Here is a 13,519-nt window from a genome sequence, read left to right as displayed (position 1 = left end):
TATGTGTAATTGGTAAAAAAAAAAATTTATGCAGATAATATATCAACCTTATGCACCTTAAATATGTTTGCATCACCATGTTGATTGATTTGATCATTTATTTCCTACATTTTGCATGAATACTTTGTGGTTTTTATGAGAAGAAGGTATCTACTGCCATGTACCCAGTCAGTACAAAAGATATTTTACCTCATTATTACCCTAATTTTACACGGGTAAAGTGATGGCAAAATATGGGTAACCTGCGTGGTAACGGGTAAATATCTTTATATTAAAGTGGTAAAATTCGGATAATATCGTGGTAAAACACGGGTAAAATTCATACTTTTTCAGGGTAAAACTTCCTGATGTGATATCAGAGCCATCGTGGAGCTTTAAAATAAACATGGCGACACTCCCTCTGTCGCTGCTAATGTGAACTAACAGTACATAGCTATAATGCATTATACACGTTCATATACACCATAAATGAATGAAATCAATATTGATGTTGAAGAATAACTATTTATTGAACTACAAAAAGTTACTAAATATACAAATACGACATTTATATTAGGAAATAACCACTTGGTGAAAGAGAAATAATAACAAAAATAAAACCTACATTCATGAAAACATACGTACTCGAAGAAAGAGAAATTACCGAAATAAATAAGTTATGTTTTAAGAAGAATTGCCGATTTGATTTCTTTTAAAATAGGAACTATGTTAAACTTAGAACTAATTTTCGTCTGTTGAGCACTTGATGACAACAGCTTCCACATCGAAATCCTCAGGGCATGATTATGAGGAAACAAATTCACCCAAATGAGAATCCTAAAAACTGCTTTTCCAATAGTTTTCATCTGAATTTTTTAATGAAATCACTGTAAATAAAGAGCGCTATACTTTAGCAGAGGTTGAGGGAACCAAATTTCAGTTATATTGGTTATTAAAAAGTGTTGTCTCACCATGGCGTCATAACAAAAAGTGATGCAATTCTCTGGTTAAATTTTCCACTGAATTATATTTTACTATTTTCAGCATTATATCAGGTAACTTGGTTTAGTTTATTTCATACTCCAGTAATGGGTAGACATTTTAATTGCCAGGTAGGTTACTCGGCACTTGCAGTAGCGTTCATGTTCCTCCTTAATTGTTTATTTGTCAACTCGTAGCCAACGTTATGGTCCACTATTCGCAAATCACATTTGAGGATCCAAAATAGCCAACCGTCAAGATGTGAATTTGATCTCTCAGAAAATTATTGTAGCAAAAATAAGTATCAGCGATGACAATTCCTTATGAATTTACGGAAATAATCAGGTAATTTTTAAGTACTTCAATTTTTGTCAATGACCATAGCCTTTCAGCATATATATAATGTGAAAATATTTGCGAAATGAAATCGAAAATAATTTGAAAAATATCACTACAGTATCGCTGTGGATATATTGAACTTTACTTTTCTACTTTAAACTTTTCTCAACCTCGTACAATTAAGTAAATGCCTCACTATATATTTTTCACACTTCACTGTTGGCAATTCTGCATGCGAGTAATTACGTGGTAAATAAAGGATAAAGGTTACTAGGGTAAATTTGCCCCAAATCACCACAATAATTTCCAGTCTAAATTATCTTTTGTGCTGACCGGGTAGTTTATGGACAAATTAGTCTCCCTCACACTGTAGCCTGAGTATAGTGCAGGAAGTAAAAAATTGAGGAGTTGAAATATGGAGAATAAACTAAGGATTGGGATGGAATAGCTATGTGACTTTTACTGACAATGTTGAATGATATTTTATAGTTTTCTTAGTTCTTCATTCCCTGAAGTGAAATAGTAATATCTTCATTAATTCTGCCGTAGTCCTTTGTTTATTCTCCATATTTTACCACACTACTTATTTTTATCCCTGCTCTTTCAGGGTTACAGCATAGGTAATACAATTTCTTTCATAATTTAGTTTGTTGCTCTTTAATATGCATATTATTGAAAAGTTTTGTGTGTTATGTTTTTTGAAACTTAAATGTATTGTCTTCAATTAATAATGAGCTTGGTTTGCCTCATGTCCCTAATTACCCCTTATCCTTGCTGTGCAGATGGAAGTGAAGGAGCCTCAAGGCAAGGAGGTGGCCCATGCAGAAACAGAGTATCGTCTCAAAGTGACCTGCATGTGAGACTGGGGCTTCTGTTGGGAGATGAGGGCTCCTCCTCCTCTTGGTCTCCTCCAGATACGGATGCAGGAGGCTGCCAGGGGAGTCGCGGCTCAGGATATGTGGACACAGAGACTTGCAGTCCTGACGCAGGTAAAAATACTGTCGTTTGCAAATTTCTTATTGTCAATTGTGATAGTACAGGAAAAATAAACTCTAATAAAGAGTTTATAAATATAAATATATATATTGTGACACACGACTACAGTGAGTCCTCGTTTATCGTCACTTACCGTTCCTGAAAAATGTGACGATAAACGAAATGACGTTAATCGAAGCACAATATCCCATAAGAAACAATGTAAAAAGTGAATATCGGCTCCTAGACCTCACAATTCCTACGCGAAAAAATTTTAGCGTATCATATTTGGGCCATTTCTTACGATGGGAATGCCAAACTATGGCATAAACACGAGTCCCTGTCTTTATTGAAGGCAATACCAGCAGCAACGTACATCCTTCTCCATTTTTGTATCTTCCCGCGTTTGTTTTTTCGGCTTCGCTATGGTGGTCACCTGGGCATCATCGCCTGGGCATCACCATCGCTGAAACATCGTCGCAGTTACAGGAACCAAGATTATTGAGAACACGGCGAAAAAGTGACGACAAATACTCCGAATTCTACCCGGAAAAATTCCTAGAAATCACTTTTCAGGTTCCAGAAAACCGTTATGTCAAGTAAAGTTTGCTAAAACTTTACTTGACATTTACGCACTTAACATTTGCGCACCTACCTAAGAATTCATTTTGCAGAAAATTTGCTATAAACGTAATCGAAATTGACAACAAACACACTGTTTTACACTTTGTTTAGACTGACTGTATTACCGCCCACAAAACAAACAACCTGCAACGCCTGCCGCTTCGCATTTTTTCTCGCGCGAAATTTAAAAGACCTGACCAGACCTGACGTTATCGCGAAGCAAAGGTGCGATAAACGAATGACGGTCTCAAAATTTTCGTGACGTTATCGCGAAATGACGTTAAACGGGGTGACGTAGAACGAGGACTCACTGTACATGTAAAAACTGTAAAATTAGGGCAAAAAAGTATCTCAGGTTGGGGGCGACGTTGAACGAGTAGATTTTAGATGCGAAACGACAAAAAGAAAGAGATTGGGATGAATTTGAGGGAAATCACATGTATCTCTGGATTGCATGAAAAATAAATAATAATAATAATTTTATTTCTGTTTGGTTACAATGTAACATAGAAAACGTCATATAGAGGACAAACAACACATGAGATAAAAACATAAAGGACAGATGACAGTGGTACATATTTTAGCTTATTTTAGCATATTTTTTACACAAGTCGTAGTACTCATCTAGTGAATAAATTGAATTTTGATATCTAAGCGTTTTTAATTTGTGCTTGAATGAGTTGCTATTTTGGATTGCTTTAATACCTGGTGGTAGTAAGTTAAAAGTTTGAAAAAAAAAATGAAACCTGTCTTAATTAAACTCACATGGAAAACACTTGCTGGTTTGAAGTCAACCTACCCTGGAAATTACGGAACCACTCGTAAGAGGTGAAGTTCAGAATTGATGCTATATACGTAGAGCTTATTGCAGAAGGTGAAGCAAGTTATTATTTTATGGAAAATACATCAACTATTATACTCAATCAGTGTTTCTGTGATTCCTATTAATATCCCTAAATCTTGCACTTATTAATCCAATTAAGAAAAATGGACTAAACTTAACAATTTCCTTACCGAAGACCAGAGAATAGGAATTGTGAAGGCAATTGAATCAAATAACTCAGGGGTGTACATCTTGCAGTGTGACATGTTTGAAATTAAGGAGGATTTCTTTGAACTACCTCTTAGAAGTGGTACCATTGGTATATTTGTAGTAAAAAAATTAGTACCTGGATGCAAATTGCAGTCCACCCACATTTTATCTAAGTGTGTTTTTTTGCCCTATAAAGAAGATGGACAGTTTTTGTGTGTGCCATATTGTAATATGGAAAGGTGCTGTTGAAATTTTCCTAATTTTGTCCTAATAAAAATTGTCCTAATTTGTGAAAATAAAAGTTGGGGACCTTCTGAACTGATATTGATTTTTTGTTTTCCACTTTTAACCACTGTAACCTTACTTTGTCCTATAGCATTGATTGTTAATGCATTTAATTTCATTTTGATTTATAGGGAGTTAAAGGTAAAGATTCTATCTACCGGTATCATATCAAGTGAGAAGGTAAATTACCTAATTTAACTCTCATTCTATAAAAATGAGAAATGCCAGTAAAATATAGCTTTTGTTGGGAAACGGATGGCAGAATTTAAAAGGGCCAACGGTGTATCGTTGGAGAGGGGTTGGCCTCTGGTTGGGAATACGAAGGCCCGACTGTGATGCTCTGTTGGCCCATCATTGGGGAATCGTTGGTTGGGATACGGTTGGCGAGGTGGCCAAATCATACCATGGGCCAACCGCTGTGTCCCACCATCTGCCAACAGAGGGCCAACCAAAAATGTTACTTGGGGCATGACCATATGACTGCGCCATGAAATTTTTTGTCCTAAATAGAAGGCAACTTACCTATTCTTTTCTAATTAGCATAGCGCCAGATGAGCAGATGAATTTGGATTGCTACTAGGTAGGAACAAAATATCCTGAGAAGATATCCCTTCTTTAGGAACTCTGACAAGTGAGACTTGTAGTATAACTCGTAAATTGTAACCAGGTGTCCTGTTTTTAGAAAAAATGCTGCATCAACTGCCGAGAAGCTCAGCTGCAAAGATATCGAGTTTCGCCAGAAATCTAAGTCTCCATTGTATTTTTCCAACTTTCCTTGCTTAAAGGATTAAATGACGTTAGAAATACGCCGTGTTTGGTCTTTTTCTCTTATATATTACGAGCGCATTATTAACACTTCTATCTAATAAGGTATAACACCAAATGCCTAAAATCATTGTTAGACACGTTTTGGCCTAATAGGTGACTCATGCAGCAGTTGACCTCCAGAAACGGTGAACTTTGAAGCGGGTAGGCTGATGAAGGTCAGCAGGCAAAAGAGGGGGAGGCGTAAAAAAGGTTTCTTTTGTTCTCGTGTAACTTGATATTTTCTTTCTAAGCTAAGGCCTTCGAAATACGACCCATGTGCGACCTGGAACCTTTTGTTTGATTTTGGAGAAAAGGAAAACTTAGAGGGGGGAGGCAAGTGCTGAATGGAGGGGGTTAGCGGATCTTGGGAAATGCACTAATGGTGCTATACCACATTATGGAGTTTCTCTCCATGGTAGTTTCATCTCCTGGGGAAGATTCAAACTATGTACCTATCGTTATTAGCCATAAATGGCATATTATATATATTTTGTCTCATTTTCGTCAAATGATGGATGCGGGAAATTTATACGTCGGGACCACGATATTGAAATGATCAATGCGGGAAAAGATACTTCGGGGAACGATAGATGCAGGAAAAAATTACACTGTGTCTATGGAACTTATATTTGGGACCAGGAATGGCGAACAATCAACGTGGGAACGATAGATTGGGGTTCCACTGTGTGTTCTGAGTGTGTAAACCTCCGAATTCATTATTTATTTTATTGTTATCATCCATTGACCTTCTTACATTCATCCCGCATCTCTCTTCGTACGAACGTGATGCATTTTTCAATGTGAGGAGTACACATGTCGTTACTTCGTAAGTGTTGCAGGAGCAGACGATGCTTTGGATCTCCATGTGAAGCATAACGGAAAAATGCTTGATCTCGGTATGAGAAATAGAAAGGGGATAATATTGGACAAATTTTTAAGAGAATTTAAACTGAAGAATATAAAAATCTGCTATTAATAACGTTTAACCTATTTATGCCTAGTGTTCCATATTTGGAACACATGACACAACTTTCTAATTTAATGACTACAACTCATTACACACCAATATTCCATGGTTTTTCTTTGTGTAACTCTTTATAAAGATATATTCTATTACGAGGTGTAAATAATTAATCAGTTTTGCTAACACATCGTAGCCAGTGTGTTGAGAAATATTGCTCTTTTTTTTTTCTGATACCATCTCAAATGTTATGTTAATAACTGTTTGGCATTATGCCCAAATGTTGTAAATTTTTCCCTCCATTTTCAGTAATAGTTAATCTATAGTACTTTAAGAAGAAAATTTTGAAACAATTTATTTTGTTTTAGTTATAAGTATGTGTACGGCTGTTGCCAGGATTTATGCTAACGGAAATGTTGCCCAATTTTTTTGATTTTTTAGAACAACCGATTGACGTACTTAGGTCAGGGTTTTCATCATTTTCTATGAGTTATTTGTGAGAAAGAAGAAATGACTTAGCTTAACTTACTACATATACGACAAATCTCGGGAGAATAATGACGTTTTTATGTAATATCCTCTAGGAAATCTATGAAAACTAGAGATGTGCGAATAGTATCCGCGAATACTCGAATACCTCGAATATCAGAAAGTATTCGATATTCGAGATCTCGAATAGTTATGCCAAAGGTACCGTCTCGAATACCTCGAATACTTTGAATTTCGCGTCATACGCTTTCGCTCGCACGTCATTGGTAGTTGACTCAGAAATATGAGAACTCTAGTCGTTTAGTGCATGCAGCGCCGTTTTAGGCAAGCTGACGAACTATATCAAATTCGCGGTGTAGAGCGGTAGAGCGGTGAAAAGAGTTCGACATGGGGAACCGAAATTGATAGGGTGAAAAAATCCGAGAATCCCAGGTGTCCCCCGTCAGGAGTAACTCAGTGCCGTGGGATAGCAACATAGGCGCATTTCCCACGATCCGCTATTCCCTCCATTCAGCATTCACCCACCCAATCTGACGATTTCCTCTTCTCCGAAATCAAACAAAAGGTCCCAGCTCGTGCAGGGATCGTATTACGAAGACTTTAGCCTCGAAAAAATATAAAGTTACCGGAAAATAATAGAATCGCATTTCACCCTTCATTCTTTCTCCCCACTGACCATTTTCCCGCATTCATCTTTTGATAAAAATAAGACGAGGTGTTTACCATGTGTCCTTTGTGGCTAATAACGACAGGCACTTATTTTGAATCTTCCCCAGGAGATGAAACTACCACAGGGAGGAACTCATTGTCAGTGCCGTGGGATAGTGACATTGGCGCATTTCCCACGATCTGCTATCCCTCTCCCTTCAGCATTCGCCTCACCCACTCTGACGATTTCCTCTTCTCCGATATCAAACAAAAGATCCGACCTCGCGCAGGGATCGTATTACGAAGACCTTAGCTTCGAAAAAAATATCAAGTTACGCGAGAAAAATAAAAACGTGTCTCGCACCCACCCCCTTTTCTCACCCGCTGACCTTTTTCTACCTACCTGCTTCGAATTTCCCCCTTTCTGGCGGTCAACTGCTGCATGAGTCATCTAGTAGCCCGAAAGGTGTCTAACAATGACTTTCGGCAATTATTATTACACTTTTATTGGATTGAAATATTAGTAATATGCGCGTAATTTAAGAAAGAATAAGACCAAACACGACATATTTATGACTTTATTTAAGCATTTTACGCAGGAAAATAAATGCCGGAAAGACGAAGAAATACGATGGGGGCTTAGCATTTTGGCGTAATGCTCAAATGGGGTGCTTTCCTACTATTTTTTATTGCCTAAATCGAAATATTAATACTCCTGGAGTACGTATTTAACGCTTTTAGATTTTTATTGGACGATATCTATTTTTCGCAATTAAATTAAAAGTGAAAATTTTCAAGCGCGCGAAAACACGACGCGTTAGTGGGAATGATGGGGAAAAGTCCGTGTGACGCATTTCTGGTTCCCCCTCCCGCCTTGTGAGGTGACCTTGGGCGAGGCTCAGAGCGCTGATACCTTACCAAACCTTACCAAATCTTACCCTACAAACGAAGAAAACTTTCCGACCTTAGCCAGTTTTAATAAGTGATTACTAAGACATGTTTCCCTGAGCTCTGTGCCTCATGCATGCATTGGTAATCTCAGACGATGTAAAACTCCTATCTATTCGTATAGAAACTAGGTCCCTGTGGCGTCACGTGGAGCGGCATCGCATGGGCGCCAATCTGGCCTTTTTCAAATGCAGCTAAAATTGACCATTTAACATTCGTCTAAACTGGGATTTCTAAAACCAAATAATTTGTGTATTATGAATACATTAATGGTGGGTACTGAATCGCAATCAATGCCTTTCGTTTTTTTAAATGAAGGAAACTACCCTATTGTTTACATAAAATTAAAATATTCCATTAATCAGCTAAATTCCTGTTTGAATCCTTTAAAGGCAATCACAATTACTTGGGTTTCCTGCTGCATATGCGACCTAGTCAAACATTCTCACATTCATAGCTTGGTATTCGAGGTATTCGAAATTCGAAGTATTCGAATATTCGAGCAATGATTTGATATTCGAATTCGATATTCGAATTCGAGAAATCTACTATTCGACCCATCCCTAATGAAAACATTGTGATTTCAATTCACATGGTAGTTTTTTGGCAGTTCAGTGCTGATTTTCTTCATTTTAAATGTGAAAAGAGTTCACTATGGGGATCCTACAAGAACTTTGGACACTAATAGTAATTATGATGACTTTTCCATGGATTGCAATTACCCCAGTTGCTATTACTGACTTCCCTGGCAAGGGCATACCCTGGATCATAACTAGAGGGGGGGGGGCAAGCCATTGTCTAGGGGGAGGGGGGCCAAGCCAAGTTGTGGCATTTGAAAAAATAGTTTTATTTTAGTTACATCCCAGATGGCACAGAATCCTCCGTATCTAATTCGTATGCAGATAGTATCCATTGACTACCACTCCGTCGCTTTTCGTCAATGGATACTATCTGCATACGAATTAGATACGGAGGATTCTGTGCTGTCTGGGATATATCATTCTAATACATATCATTTTTCATGAGTTTTAAGAAAATTTGTGGAATACTTTCATTTCAATTCAGTACTGATTTTGCTTAAAGACTGGTGCCCCTCGCTGGGTACGCCCATGTTCCCTGGTTAGCATGTTTTCCTGGATTGCACGTTCATTTTTTGTGGTCCCTTCAATAACGTACTAAAGAAGTTCTACTGTATACATATTGACTATAATCATTTTCCAGGGTCTGGCTGCCGCTCCTCCCTGAGCCCTCCACGCTCACGTGAAATGTCATCTGGTGGTGTGGCACCTCATCACAGGCGTGGGCCATCAGGCTGCTCATCCTTCCTGTTGTCCTCTGCATCACTTGTCTCTCTTGATGCACCCAGGCCTCCTCATGGAGGTGCCGACGGAGGTGCTTCCAGCAGCCGAGTCATTGCCACTTCCAACAACACTAGCCCCGCATCTACCTTGACTGGTACATATGTATCTGCTTTATACATCATCATTTTTTATAAGACCATTAGTTTTTGTGCCCAGTTATACGTCAACATAATGGACCTCATTTTTTGTGAAGCTCTTAATATTAGGATCATGGCATATTTCCAGCCATTTTGAATATAGTATAATAGGAACAACATCTCTACTTAGTACCTCTTTTATTAGCATTTTATTCTTCTTTTGTTCATGTAGAATGGGTAACCTTGGGGAATCATTGCTGTCTTAATGCAGGGTAATCACTTGCTTATTATTTGCATAGCAGATGAACAAAAAGATTCACCATGGCGGGCATGTTCTTTTAACAAGAAGTCATGCTACTACACTGAGATTGATACAGGCCTTCTTATAAATGAACATCAAAAACCAAAGGAAGAGAGGAAAATAACTTACTTGGACCTAGTACTATTAACAAAAGAATAATTGATTCTTCAATGTTGGAATCACAAAAAAATGTAACCGACAATTATTACCACACTACGTCGAAGTAGCAATTTTTGTTTTTGGCAATATCAAAAGTAGAATGTGAAGTTTGTCATTGCTGTAGAGCTCGCACATGAGTTTGAATGGGGTTGGTGTGAGCTTACACAAAATCTTGCCAGATTTGCTACTGAGGAAAGGGTGTGGAGTGAGAGTATTTCCATGTTCCTTTTAACCAATTTAATTACTGGACACAACACCTTGTATATATATCCTAGTTTTTCACTTCATTTTGAATGAAGTAGGTGAAGAGATTGCTTTAGTTTCATCTGGGATGTTATAAAAATTTTGATGGCCGAGTGATGATTCTTTATTGCGAAGGGGAATTGAGTATAGCATCAAACTTACGTAATATATCAAAGGATTATTTTATTCACCCCAGTGCTCACTTTTTTATTTCACTAGGTTCATCCGAGGCAGATATCCAGTGTAGAGGTGGACGGTATATTGTGGGCAACAGAGCGACTCCTCGGGGATTAGCAGTCACTGCGAGAGACAGGTCATCAGACAGCTTGGCCTCGTTGGCTTCCCTCTGCTCATCAACTGCATCCCCTGCAAGCACCAACCAACAGCAAATTAGGAGGAGGCATTCTGTCACCAGTATGTTCTCTAGACTTTTAACTTCTTATTCTAATTCATTCCAATCCTTTATAAACTACTCGCCGAATTTTGTTACTTTTCCTTCAAATTTTATTACTTTTGTTCATCACTTAATCCTTAAAAGTAGAGATGTGCGAATAGTATCTGCGAATACTCGAATACCTCGAATATTAGAAAGTATTCGATAATAGAGGTTTAGAATAGTTATGCGAAAAGTACCGCCTCGAATACTTTGAATTTCGCGTCATACACTGTTGCATGCACGTCGTTGGTAGTTGACTCGGAAAAATGTAGAGAACTGTAGTCATTTAGTGCTCGCAGCGCCGTTTTACGCAAGTTGACGAATTACATCAAATTCGTGGATTTTAGTGGTGAAAAGAGTTCGACGAGGGGAACCGAAAATGGTCGGGTGAAAAAATCCGAAAATCCCCGATTCCCCCACCAGGAGAACCTCAGTGCCATGGGATAGCAACCTTAGGGCATTTCCCACGATCAGCTATCCCCCTCCATTCAGCACTCGCCTCACCCACTCTGACGCTTTCCTCTTCTCAGAAATCAAACAAAAGGTCCCAGCTCGCGCAGGGATCGCATTACGAAGACCCCTGCTTCGAAAAAAATATCGAGTTACGAGAACAATAAAAACGTGTTTCACGCCCTCCCCCCTTTTCTCACCCACTGACCTTTTTCTGGCTACCTGCTTCGAAGTTCCCATTTCTGGAGGTCAACAGCTGTGTGAGTACCGTGGGATACCTACATTAGCGCATTTCCCAAGATCCGGTATCCCTCTCCATTCAGCACTAGCCCCCCTCTGAGGCTTTCCTCTTCTTCGAAATAAAAAAAAGGTCACAGCTCGCGCAGGGATCATATTAAGAAGACCTTAGCTTCGAAAAAATACCAAGTTACACGAGAACAATAGAAACATGTTTCGGGCCCTCCCTTTTCTCCCCCACTGACCTTTTTTCCTACCAGCTTCGAAGTTCCCCATTTCTGTGGAGGTCAACCGCTGCATGAGTCATCTATTAGCACAAAAGGTGTCTAAGAATGACTTTCGTCAATTGATGTTACACCTATATTGAATTGAAATATTAGTAATGTGCCCGTAATTTCAAAAAGAATAAGACCAAACACGACGTATTTCTGAGTTTATTTAAGCATTTTACGCAAATAAATAAATGTCAAAATACGACGGAGACTTAGCATTCTGGCGAAACTCGATATGAGCAGCAGAGCTTCTCGGAAGTTGATGCGGTATTTTTTTCTGAAAAAATATATCAAGTTACAATTTATGAGTGGTGCTATAAATCTTTATTGTTACAGTCCCAGAGGAAGGGATATTTTCTCAGGATATTTGGTTTCTCCCTGATAGCAATTCCAATTCATCTTCTTATCTCAGAGAACTCCCAAAGATGGACTGAAAATAATTGAAGAAAATCCGGTGGAAAAGAGCTTATATTTTGCAAAATGCCTCAGATTGTCAGCTAGCACTTGGCAGTAGGAGTGGGGGTAAAGCGATGTTAGTTGAATTAATTATATGCCCAATTGTTTCCATAAAATTAAAATATTCATTAATCAGCTAAATTCCTGTTCGAATCATTTAAAGGAAATCAAAATATTCCTAAAATCTTGTGTTGCCTGCTGCATAGGCAACTGAGTCAAACATACCTGCATTCATCATTTAGTATTCGAGGTATTCGAATATTCGAGCAATGATTTAATATTCGAATTCGATATTCAAATTCGAGAAATCTGCTTTTCGACCCACCTCTACTTAAAAGGAAAATATTTAAGTAAATGTGCTCTGGCGACTGCCATAATGATGTTTATCTCTGTTTGATCCAGTGCTCCAGTGCTGGATTAACACACCCAGGCCCTGATAATTTATGTCATACCCCCATTTTTACCCAATTAAAGGGTGGAAGATGCAGTTGCAAGTATATTTTGTTTAACTCAAAATTTTTTTCAATGTTAAACAAGTAGATTAATTGTATGCATGACTTAGCCATTCTAGCTGCCCCACATGTAATACATTCCCTGCCTCTGTTAGAAGATTTATTGTATTTATCATTTTCCTCTCTCTAAGCTCTCCAGCCAGGTCAGGTTGAGGATGTGGATGCTTTTGGTGTGAGAAGGGCCTCAATCAGGCGATCAGCAAGGGGAGGCACTGTGGCCGATGGCCCTACAGATCCTAAAAGTAAGTTTTAAGATTGTGGTTAAATAAATATAGTTCAAGTCGATATCAATAAACATAGAGAGACGCAAAAAAAGAAACACTCAAACGGGAAAATAAACTTGGAAGCTTTCGAAGTACTGACTTCTTTCTCAACCTCTGTAAGAATGAGGAGGAAAGGAGAATGTTGGAAAAGGGAAAAGAGGGGAGAGGTGTATGGGGAGAGGGGGTTAGAAGGAGACGTTAGGATGTGACATTCAAACCCGGAAAGCTATTGGCTTGCAAGTGCCAAATGCATGCCAATTCGAGGGTGTGGAGATTGAGGGCGGAGTCAGTGGGAGGGAGGGACACAATTGAAGCATTGACTGAAGAGGGAGTCGTGCGACAAACAATGTGTAGGTTCTGGTAGAGATGCGTGGGGGGATGATGGACAGCAGGAGGCGCGGTGATTATTTATTCTGAGGTTGAGTGGGGTGGTGCATTGGCCGACATAGAAAGCGGGGCAGAAATTGCAATGAAGGAGGTAAATGATATTGCTAGATGTACAAGTAGTGGAGGGGAAAATCGGAAGGCATTAAATTGCTTTAACTATAAATCTTTATGTCAATCAATTAGAGCTTAAAAAATTTTAATTCTGTCAGATATACGTCCCGTTAGGTCTCATTCTTTTTAGAACCTCGTGTGTGTCATACAATTGCTGAAAGACATCGAGATATCCTCGAGCTCAA

General features: G+C 38.6%; 1 protein-coding gene across 2 annotated transcripts in view; it reads left to right on the top strand.

The window, feature by feature from the left end:
* Nucleotides 1-13,519, top strand: part of LOC124163318 (protein TANC2) — a 529,785-nt gene that overhangs the window by 302,347 nt on the left and 213,919 nt on the right. For both annotated transcript variants that reach the window (XM_046540135.1, XM_046540134.1), the window contains 4 exons: nucleotides 2,082-2,288; nucleotides 9,291-9,524; nucleotides 10,430-10,624; nucleotides 12,705-12,815. In XM_046540135.1, coding sequence (XP_046396091.1) covers nucleotides 2,082-2,288; nucleotides 9,291-9,524; nucleotides 10,430-10,624; nucleotides 12,705-12,815 — 747 coding nt within the window. The remainder of the gene's footprint in view (nucleotides 1-2,081; nucleotides 2,289-9,290; nucleotides 9,525-10,429; nucleotides 10,625-12,704; nucleotides 12,816-13,519) is intronic.

The sequence above is a fragment of the Ischnura elegans genome, chromosome 8 (genome assembly GCF_921293095.1).
Source record: "Ischnura elegans chromosome 8, ioIscEleg1.1, whole genome shotgun sequence".
Classification (NCBI taxonomy): Eukaryota; Metazoa; Arthropoda; class Insecta; order Odonata; family Coenagrionidae; genus Ischnura; species Ischnura elegans.
This window is presented reverse-complemented; position numbering and strand designations above follow the sequence as displayed.